General features: G+C 40.4%; 1 protein-coding gene across 1 annotated transcript; it reads right to left on the bottom strand.

Moving 5' to 3' along the window:
- Positions 1-2,326: 2,326 nt before the first annotated feature.
- On the bottom strand, positions 2,327-9,926 carry LOC108889469 (phosphatidylinositol 4-phosphate 5-kinase type-1 beta; the record flags this gene model as incomplete). Its single annotated transcript, XM_018685913.2, has 13 exons — positions 2,327-2,937; positions 3,266-3,362; positions 3,982-4,072; positions 4,158-4,298; positions 4,382-4,466; positions 4,575-4,623; positions 4,895-4,975; positions 5,288-5,472; positions 7,031-7,327; positions 8,500-8,652; positions 8,768-8,885; positions 9,211-9,341; positions 9,882-9,926. Coding segments are annotated over 13 exons (1,512 nt in total), but the record flags the coding sequence as incomplete, so codon positions are not given.
- Between the last annotated feature and the right edge of the window lie 1,454 nt (positions 9,927-11,380).

Raw genomic sequence — 11,380 nt, 5'->3', positions numbered from 1 at the left:
TCTCTGGACTTCATTCTCTCCTCTCGTAGACGTGATGCTTGAGCACGGGCTCACCAGGAGTCTGGTCTACAGACACAGTGTTGTTTAAACCCTGAGGAGAACAACAAACCACAATTAAACACTTGTGACAAAAGGGTTGTGTTGCACACATGAATCACACAGAACTCAGGATGAACAGATTCTATGAAACAGGATGGTTTTAATCTTAAAGAATAAGAAGGCAGAGCAATAATGTGGCTGGTCTTCAGTGGCTTTACTAATACTAGGTCCAACTACCAACTCATTAGCCTTAGCACAGGGTAAAATATATACGGCAGTGATCACAGTATTATATAAAAACAGCAGTACTCCAAAATCATCAAATAATTCTAGATAATTTTGTTTAAATCCAAGAAACAGAATTCAAATCAACTTAATATCAGATCAGGTATGAGGTGGTGGAGATTCCTTCTCACACATCGAAGGGTGTTACAACTCATTATCTGATCTACAATTCTTATATATCGCTACAGGAAAAAGGCCAAAGATTACAATAAATCCAATGGGGAGCTTGACCGAGTAAGCTAATATCAACAGATTCACCAACTAAGCTAGCATCATTGGTTATTGATGATCAAGAACGGACACAAAACTACAAACAAACACAAATCGACCACAAAGACACAGAATAACCACAAAGAGACAAAGGCAGTTCATGAACAGAGGTAAACAGCCTCAAACAAACAAGCAAACAAACGAAAACCAGAGAAGGCTAAGGCTAAAGCTAATGATAACACTCGCCGCTAAGTAGTTAGCTTGTTAGCCTTACCTTAGCAGGTATGCTGAGCACCTAGCCTCACTCGTGTTCGACAAAACCAGCTCCAAAGCTTCTTTCAGCAACCAGATTTCTTCAGCAACGAACTGTTTCACGGTGTGGACAAACCAAAGCGACGAAGCGACGACTCAAACGTTGGTTTTACTCGGTATTTTCACTCGTTTTTCCGACATTGTTTGCCTGCCGTTCCGCTCCCCTCAGCGTCGGTCACGTGCAATGACGACACACACCAGCCAACATCCGCCAACAATGGGGGTAAACGCTGATTGGTCGGCTGCTTCCGCTCCGCAAAGAAACTGCCTCTGATTGGTCGAGATGACTCGTAGGTACTAACGTATGGAATTCACCAAATTTATAACATTGTTGCGCCTCTTGGGTATAAACTGTGTTTGTTCTCTTGCTGTTTAATATTCTGTATATACTGCAGTAATTTACTGTATTATTGAATTTAATATACTAAATAATTTAAATTTTCAAGAAAAAACACAAGGATCAATGTAAGTACATTAAATATTAATTTATTTCATAGATACAAGTATTGCTATAATACAGTTGTAGGCCTATAAATCACCTCAAAGCACACGTTTTTGAACTTTTTAGGGCACATGGACAAAAATAAGACAGTTGATGTAATAGACATTATTTACCTGCAGGAATCAGAAGAGTTTCTAACAGTTTTAATATGTCCCAGTAAAGACCTGAATGTACATTCTCTAGAGAAATTACACAAGAACACATGAAAAGTTAAGGTCTGAAAACTGTTTGGAAAAAAATTATTGCATTTACTTCATTAAGCATTTATCAGTTTACATCCTGTAATATGCCTTTTTATTGCTGTGGAACTTATGAGAAAATTACATCAATTTAACATGAAGAGGCAGCAGATTAAATTAATGAATCTGTATCAGAATTTTGGATGACTGATTTATGCAAATGGCGATTTTAAAATTAGTCACTTGTAATGTCTGCATCAGTCATGAATGTCTCTAGAAATTAACTGGTACCTGAAAGCAGAGAGATCTCTCTCTACAATACATAAATATATGATCTGAAAATAACAGCAGGAACAGATTAATCGTAATAAGCCAGTTTGTTTCCTCAGGGATCCAGCCGCTGAGAAATTTCAACATTTACACAGAAAATCAAACATCTAAAAAGAAGACAGGACAAACTGAAACTCATTTTGTTTGTTAGCACTGTTGTTAAATTAGCAGCAAAGTGTACAAAAACAGGAGAAGAGGCAGCTTGATAGTGTTTTATATTAACACACAGGTTCACTGATCCTAACACACACAGTTTCCACAACTGTTACTGATACGATTTTGGCATGTTTAGTTTGTTGAAAGGGAGAAACTGACATGAACAAATTACTGTCTGTAGTTTGTGTCACGTTTACACTGTGGTGAGTCCTGACGTCTTGATGCCACAGGACGGGGAGGTCAAAGGTCAGAAGCACAGGTCACTGGAGAGGAGCCGTCGCTCATTTCTCCTCACTAGAAAACAAAGGAAAACAGAAAAAACAAAAATCCATCCATGATTAGTCCTCACACTCACTCCTTTAAAGGTTAAAAACAACAGATCGTTTAAGACAATCTGCATGTTCAAGTGGAGGCTGGCAGATAAATCCATGGCCTAACTTTCCTTTTCACTCTCTCTATAGCTCATGAATTCCACTGTTTTCTGTCAGAGGCTCAGAGATGAGATTAACTCCGACGTCTGGAGGCTTCCCACAGGGTAGGACTGCTTAATGTAGGGCTGAAGAATAAGCCTGAATGAGGATTTTGTGGTTATGTAAGAGAAAGTGCTGTAGAAAAGGGAACTCGTGGAAGTTTCTCAGGCTGAAACACACACATATGGGACTCTGCTGAGTCATACGGTATGGACGTCACAGGATGCCAGTGGAGCTGCCACCAACAAAGAAGAATGTTATAAGAAGATGAAAGTCATCAGAACCTGACGTCACCTCCTCAAACAGTGTCTTATCCACAACAGAAGCATGAGAGAAAAAAAGAAATGAGTAAAAATCAGTTTGTGGATGTTACTTGCTGCTTACAGTTTATGGATGCTTGGACACAAACGACCGATCAACTCCAGCTGAGTCGCCTGGGTGAGTCTGTGTGATGCTGAAAATGCAGAGACACCCAGTGACGCCTGAGTTCATCGTGAACGATGTTCAAGATTATATTAAGGCTTAAAGAGAAAGATAATTGGACAAAGGCTTTGATCAAATTTGGATTTCCTGGCTCCAGGAAGTGAGAAGATGGCAGCGAGCATTAACCAAATTGAAGCTTTGAAGCCTCCCGTTGGAAACCACAAAATCGAAATCCATATTTCACTACAGCTGTGTGATGCTGAGTTGAATTAAAGAAATGTTACAGTCTATGTGATTATTATACTGGCATGATATGTTGCCTTATCCTTTAAGAACTTTAAATATTTAAAAATCTTTACCAAGTAGATGTCCAGCTCAGAGTCTGATTGGCTTCTGCTGAGACACGGCAGAGGATCGTCCAGAGCGATCGTCGAACTGGAGTCTCGTCGATCTTCACTGCAACAATAAAACACTAGTAAATATAAAACATACCAATAAATATAGATGTATAAGAGCACATTTAATTGATTTTTTCTGCTTGAGATTCATGGTTTAACTTGAGGCTGTCAGTTGGCAGAAGATGAACTACTCTCACTGGATCTACAGCTTTTTGACATTTACACTGATGCTACTTCCTCCTTTGCCTCTGACAGACCACACAACCACAAGACACCGTTTCTCAGGAAGAAACAGAAACGTCACAACTTTAGTCACCGTGAAACTTTATCAAATGATGAACCAAGGATAAACCGAGGCCACACACTTTCTCAAACTGCTGGTTCTGCTCAACGCTGTTTTCGTTCAGACTGAAAATATTGTCGTTAAATTTTGCCCAGGGCATGAATCTTAATCCTGGACTTAAGTGGTCCTCTGACAGATGAACAACACTCCCCTCAGGCTTTATGTTTAGTGCTAATTAAACACAACACGTTGCTAATGTTAGCATTTATCTCGAAGCACCACTGAGCTGCTAGCATGGCTGTACACCATTAGTGCTGTTTCATTTTAATGACATAACTCCACACTGTGAAATACTATTGCACATCCTTCTCTGAGAGCTGCACACACACTCTACCTGTTTTCAACATCCTCTTGATTGTTTTGTCCGGACTCGAAGGACACGGCAGATTTCGGGAGAAGATCTGGTTGTTTGGAGGAACTGTAAACTGTTGCAACACAAGTTTATCAATCAGTGAATCGAGAGAAACTACACAAATGTTAGCTTAACGATCACCTTAAATGTAAGCTTACAGTTTCCATCCAGGTTGTCCATGCTCTGGGCCTTCTTCTCCTCCTTCTTCTCCTCTTTCTGTGGAGACAGAACCTCCTGAGAGGCTGATTTCACTGCATAGAGGGAGCCCCTCTTCCTCTTTGAAGACGCTCCTCTTAAAGCTGAGAAACAAAGACTGAGAGTGTTAAAATCTGACTGTTCACGCACGAAACAGAACACAGGAGTTCATGTCAGTCGAACTTACGATGAAGCTTCTTGAACACAGTCGAGCCCATGAACTTCAGAAACCTGTCTGCATAAAAACTGGGCCTGTGAACCGACACCGTGTCCTGAAAAACAAAGAAACCTGTCAGAGACACACACCTGTACAGAAACATTCATTCATGGAGTTGGACATAAAAACCTGCAGGTGTGAGGGAGGAGGTGAAGCTACGTACCCCGTCGTGCACCAGAGCTTTCCAGGAGTGTTCCACCTTCTTAATGAACCTGAAAGTATCAGTGAGTACAAGCTTTAATAACAATAATGGAGTGGCTCCATACTTTACTGACATATCATGTTTACAGAATAATTGTCAGTGTTGAATTAAAATAAATAAATATATTTTAGAGTAAAACTTATTAATCATGACATGGAAATGCTAAAGCAGGAGACACTGAGAGTAAATTAAGTGATAGAAAGTACAAATGCTTTTTTCAAATCAAATTCTCTTTAAATTTGGTAGGAATTCTTGTTCCAGTGTTTCTATTGTGAGCTCACCTGTAGGACTGAAGGATGTCAATGATTCCTAAAAAGATGAGCAGGTTCTCATCTTTATGTTTGGCAGGAATTCCACCAAATCTAAAAACAACAACAACAACAAAAAACATTTTTTAACAAAACAGAGTGATGGACTAACAGATACAATACCGTAGATTTTCAATGTGTTTACAAAGTTTAAAAAAAGAGTAATTTCCAGATTTGAATGATGTGTCATTTGCACCAGATCAAACTACTGCAAGTGCAAACTTTCACATGGGAAATGTCCGGCGCTCTCAAATATGAAATCAAGCTGCAAAACTAAATGTTGAAAACTGTATCTTATTATTTTATTATTTTTTTATTTAAGGCCTAAAAACCCTGAAAAAAGAAACTGCACTAAAGTTTTCTCACGTGTCGTCATCAGCGACAGGTTCAGGGTCCTTCACGCTCCCTTGGATAGACTCCAGGGCGGTGGAGTAGAGGACTTTCTGTCCTCTCCTGCTGTCCAGTCGGCTTCCTCTGTTCAGAGGCTTCCGGTCCAAAACGTGAATCCCCAGCAGGAGACTGTAGTCCATGATCTTGAAGCTCTCCAAGACCTGATGGGAGGCAGAGACCGAGTGTGAGTAAGAGGCAGGTAAAGTGAAAGGTAGGAAGTTAAAGATGATGCTGTGTCGTTATTTGAAGGGTTCCTCCAAAAGCAGCTTTTATTTTGAGGGCAAAAGGTTTCTAATAGTCATTATTTTGTGGTGTTATGTTGTCGTATAAGTATTTAAAGTATAAAATAACACCTTAAGGCACCTTTTTAAACCTTAATCGTAACCTTTCCAACACCAAAATAGGTCCCAGTTAAAGAGGCTAAATCCGGATCTACAAACCAAAAGTACAGTACAGCACCAGCCCCAATCCCTCTGACTGAACTCTGATATCATGAGGTAACTCCTGTAAACAAAGAGGCCCTTACTTTCCTCTATGTTACCTAACACACTTAACTGAGGTCACACACAGAGGCCTGATGAGAGCACATCACACCCAGACAGGGCCAGTTCACACTCAGCCTGATTACACGAGTCAGGTGCTTCGCTTTGCTGGGGGTTAATCCTCCGTCAAGTGGCCGCCATTGTTTCACAGCAGTGAAATAACTGGCAACAGCTAACAAGGTCATCATAACAGCTCGAGCCTGAATGAAGGAGGTTTGTCATGGTTGCATAACGTTATCGAATTCAGATCAGGCGGTGAACGATTTAAACCCACTCTGTGTGGCCTTAGTGCTCGGCAACAATCTTTTAATTTGTGATTTAACTTTTAAATTATTTATCAGAAATTATTCATCATAAGACTCAAAACATTCTCTGTGAGGGTTTGCTGCTTATCTCTGTTTTACATGACTGAAATTAAATATCTTTTAGGTTATGTGCTGCCTCAGCTAACCTGCTGCTAGCTGTAGCTTCAGTCAGCAAGAGTTGTTTTTTAGAAAAGCATATTTCTCAAAATTTGATCAATTCAAGCAATTTAACATTTTCTATAAACTCTATATGCTGCATGCATTTTTGCAGGTGTTTGCCAAAGTTTCAGTCAAGAGCAGGATATTTCAACAACCACTCCTCAGATTACCGTGACACTTGTGGGCATTTGTGCTCCTCAGAGCGTTAATCCTAATGATTTTATTTCTAATCCTAATCACCTTTTGTTTAGTACTGCCAGTACTACGATGAGGCCAACACTGCCTCCTGACCAAGAGTTTGGTCCTGAAAACCCTGAGCTGGCCTAGTTCTAGTTTGTAAACTCAATGACATTGGTCATTTCGACACAACATATCTCATAATCGATGACGCATATTGCCATAAACTTATTCTGGCTCTCCAGAGGACAAACCGTTTTGATTTTAGTGAGTCCTTAATCTTTCCTTTATCACCACAAAGACAAAATTTACATTTTTAGTAACTAGTAATGCTCAAAGAAATCATCCACACTTTTAGTTTCAGTAAACAAAAGTTTAAAATGTAGATTTCTGGTGTTTAAATTGGAAGTAAAACGGCTAAAATAATCTCTCTAGCAATCACAAATATCTGTAATACTGCTTAAATTCTGGAATACCCTGGATTACTGAGTTTCAGATAACCCAGACTGACAATATCATGGTCCATCTTAACATACCCGACAGTCCCTCTGCAGAGTCTTCATCAGGGCGTTGTATGTTTCTGGGTCAAAGTGCAGGCCCTCGTGCATTTCCTGGAAGTCCAGGTCTTTGAACGTGGGCGAGGACTTGCCGCGCTCTTTGCGTGAGGCGCGGCGTTTGTACGAGGAACCCTTCAGGTCGTACTTGTAGTGCATCTTCATGGCTCGCGGCAGCACATTGTTCATCACCACCACGCGGACGGTGGAACCGCCGCACTGGATGCAGTAAAGACCGTAGAACTTGGGGAGCAACGTCCTCGGGTTCTGATTCAGATTCTGCAATGACAAAGACAAACATATTTTTTATACTTTTCATAATGTAATGAGAAACCTGAATTCTTGGCATACTTAACAGGATTACTAACATATTTTTAGGTGTGTATAAAGTCTTCCAACAGTAAAAAAAATATCTAATCTAAAGCCTGACAAAAGAAGTAACCCCTGCTCCACAGCTGAATATTCAAATACCTGCATACACAGGAAAAACTGCATGTTGTCTCCACAGGACCAAAAATAACATGGTGGTTAGAGCACAAACCTGTTCACCAACCAGCTGCATGTAAATGCAAACTCTAGGGTAATCATCAGGTTACTGCAGCACATGTAAATATGTTCTCTGATATGCGCCACATCCTGATGTTCCTCAGTCAGCTGGGTAAGATTATCTTGCTCTCTTGTTTTGTTTTGTGCATGAGGACAGATATGCACCTGTGCAAGCGAGTGAGGATGACACAATACAAGTTCCTACTGCCAGTTTTACGCTATTCTGCTGATCGACAATTGGCAACAGTAACGCACATAAAACAAAGAAAAATGTCAACAATGTCCAGGAAGACAAAGACGACTACTAGCAAGTGAACAAGGATGTAAAGAATGTTCCCAGAGTTCTATGTTCCCAAGTTTTACGTATGTGTTTTCCCAGGGTCCTATGTTCCTAAGGTCTGATGTTCCCACAGTCCTATGTTCCCAAGGTTGTATGTTCCCAGGGTTATAAGTTTACATGGTCCTATGTTTGAAGGATACTATGTTCCCCAGATATACACGATATGGCACATAATGGAAACATGACGATGGGTCCTATGTTCCCAAGTTCTACATATATGCTTTCCCAAGGTCCTATGTTCCCAAGGTCCTGTGTTCCCTAGCTCTATTTCCCACATAATGGGAACCTGAAATATCTGTTCCTAAGCACAGGAACCTGGCAACACAGGACCCTGGAAAGACAGGACCTTGGGAACATGGGACCTTGGGAACATAGGATCCTACCAACAGAGGACCTTGGGAACTTAAAATCCTGGGAACATAGGGAACATTGTTTTCTGATGAGAAACACTAAATATAAACACGTCAAGAAAACTCCACAGGGCATGTTTAAGTCAAAAATGTCACTTCGAGCAGTTTGATAAATATGTGCCGTGGTGTGCATATAAATACTGGGAGCAGCTCACCATGTAGTAACCCGGCAGCAGCTTCTGCAGGAACTCCGCCTCTTTATGCTGCACCGTCTTAATGATGAACTCATCGTCGCTGGTGAGGTAGAACCACGAGCTGCTGGCGCCGGGGTTGGACAGCTCGATCAGAGGCTCATTACAGATGGAGTACTGAAATTCAGAATGATGCACTACTTTCAGTTTTGCAAATAACTCAGTGGAAACTTCCACCACATTGCGCTGAATCAGGATGATGGACTCAGTCTTTGAGCGCCTCAACACTCACCAAATAGTCATCGGGTTTGATGCCGAACAGCTCTCTGAAGTAGCGAAAGGCCAGCGGGGCGTATGTTTTCAGTCGGAAATCTGGGTAGTGATGTGCAGGAGTCAGGTTGCTGCCCTCACTAGAGAACAAACAAAACGCATTAAGTTTTTGTGTGCAAAAGTTAATATACAGAAACACAACAACAGCTGCTTGCTACATGCTACAGGCATTTTTAAGGGTTTATATATATAAGTTTAAATTCATGTTAACAGTGACACCTGTGCTTCTTCTACTATGACAAGTCAAATGTCTGCTGTGAAAAAGGGCTGATTATTGTAATGTGTGGTTTCCTACTAAACCACAAATATTCAGGTTCCTCAAGTTACTTCCCTATTTCCCGTAACATTAATACAAACCTGCACGCTGTCAAAAATAAAAGTTGTAGCCAATAAGCGAGTGTGTACCTGGGCAGGAAGACACTCTCCACCACTGAGAAGTCCTGCATGAGGACATCTCTGTCTGGTTTGGAGCTGAGGTTTCCCACAGCGTAACTGATGCCCAGCTGGATGGCTCCTTTCAAGATGGCTGCCGTGGGCTAAGAAAACATGACAGGGAAGGAGATGAAAATGACGATACCTGAGAACTGTGCATCAGAAATGCAGCTGTTGTGATGGTGAAGTTAAGAGCGAGATCCTGGTCACCAAACATGAGAAATTCAGTTTGTTGCCTGTGTCAGTTTGACAACAGTATGACGCAAACTTGAAATTTGTAATCAGGCTTATTGGGCAAATTTCTTCCAAAGAGATGAATTGTGGTGAAACACAGCTGACTAACAACATCAACAATTATTTAAACATAGTTATGGTGTTATGGTGTATGACAGTTTCTCTTGTCTTAAAGCATTGAAATATTAAGTGAAATATAAACAAAAGCTCCAGATTATTATATTAAATCACAGTTTTAAAGCTAATCTTAACCATGGAACGTGCAGCTGAAAGATTACATTCATAAGAATTATGCTGTGACAACTAGGAAGTCATTGTTTTTTATGAGTCTGCTGTTTTTGTAATAGTGTTTTTGTAATAGTGGATGTACATTTCAGGATGTTTGACGATGAATAATGACGTCCACTTACCTTTTTATGATCCTTTGACGTTTTGGAGGTTTTGGTTCCTCCTGCCTACACTGTTGTCGGCGGTGGTTGTTGACATCTTTTGGACAGAGAGAACTTGATTAGAGGGAAGCTCCAAAATGTGAGTTCCTTTTTCCCTCCTCAATGATGAACGACCAGACGCAGTGATTTACCTTGTATGGGCTTTTATAGAAACTGCATTTTCCAGGTACACCGCTCCTGTAGGTGAGGGTAGAAAGGAGAGGAGTTACTCAGTGAGTGGCATTTGCATGGGATGTCAATGCAAAGCACATGTCAGCTGGTGACATACTGCACAACGATGACAGATTACTCAAGGTTACAATGGTGTTTCAGGCTTTAAAGGAAACTCTTCTACTTTCAGACACCTAAAAGTTAAAATCTGATATACTTTACCGACCCTTACAATGTGCAGACCGGTCTGCCTGGCGTCCTACTAAGTTCTGAAGGAACCACCAGTGTTTGTGTGAGTCTTTAACTACAGAATCCCTCTCACAACAACTTTGATCCTAATTAAGACGGATTGGAAAACCATTACGTATCAAATCCCCTTGTTTTTATAACAGTACTCATAGGAGACTCAGTGATTTCTCACTTACATATGTGGCCCTCAACTCCCTAAAAGATGACAGTGATGACTGAATCAGAAACAGAAACAGAAATAAACCATTAAGCAGTAGATTAAGTCATTGTGGTGTGGCTGACAGTACATTATGTATAGTTACCATCTGCCAAATATGGATGTAATTTAAAATTATGTCTTCAAAGTAACTGTTTTGTGACTGAATCAGAATCATCTGCATTTTCACATTATGTACACTTTAGTCATAAATCAAACACTGCTACAATAAGGTTTGTAATTTGTAGCATTAAAGGTTTTGGCAATCAGCACTTTGATAATGAAAAACGATGCTGGTGGATTTGGTCTTAAGAATTGCTAAATTACCAATTATGTCAATCAGACATGTTGAGAGACAGCATTTAGAAGGGATATTCTGAATTATTATTGTCTGTAAACTACTGCTCCAATGATACAAACATTAGTGTGTGAAACATTGTGTTCCCACCGAAAACATCTTTTAGTGTCTTGAGCAAACCTGCAAACTCGAGCATGGATCCTACCAGACAACCCCCTGTTTATTTTAAGCACTGCCTCAGGATGTGGTATTGTGGTCTGACTCATGGAGAATGAAACTGTTTCAAGAGGGTCACGATGAGAAAGCTCCTTTCTCAAGGACCTGGCGCACATTTCTACAGGTTGTTGTTTTGCACATTTGAATCAGAGGCTGAAGAGATCAAGAAACTTGCTGAAGATTATTCCTCTCTCAAGACTTAGCAGTTATGGTCAGAGCTATGAATGGGGCTAGTATATTTACATACTGTCTTTGGTGGTTCATGTCAGGTTTTCCCTGCCGCACTTTACATATTGTAAACACACTGAGTGATGTAACTACACAACATGTTGGGTTAAGTAGCTGTAAGTA

This window comes from Lates calcarifer, unplaced genomic scaffold (genome assembly GCF_001640805.2).
Source record: "Lates calcarifer isolate ASB-BC8 unplaced genomic scaffold, TLL_Latcal_v3 _unitig_1571_quiver_1607, whole genome shotgun sequence".
NCBI lineage: Eukaryota > Metazoa > Chordata > Actinopteri > Centropomidae > Lates > Lates calcarifer.
This window is presented reverse-complemented; position numbering and strand designations above follow the sequence as displayed.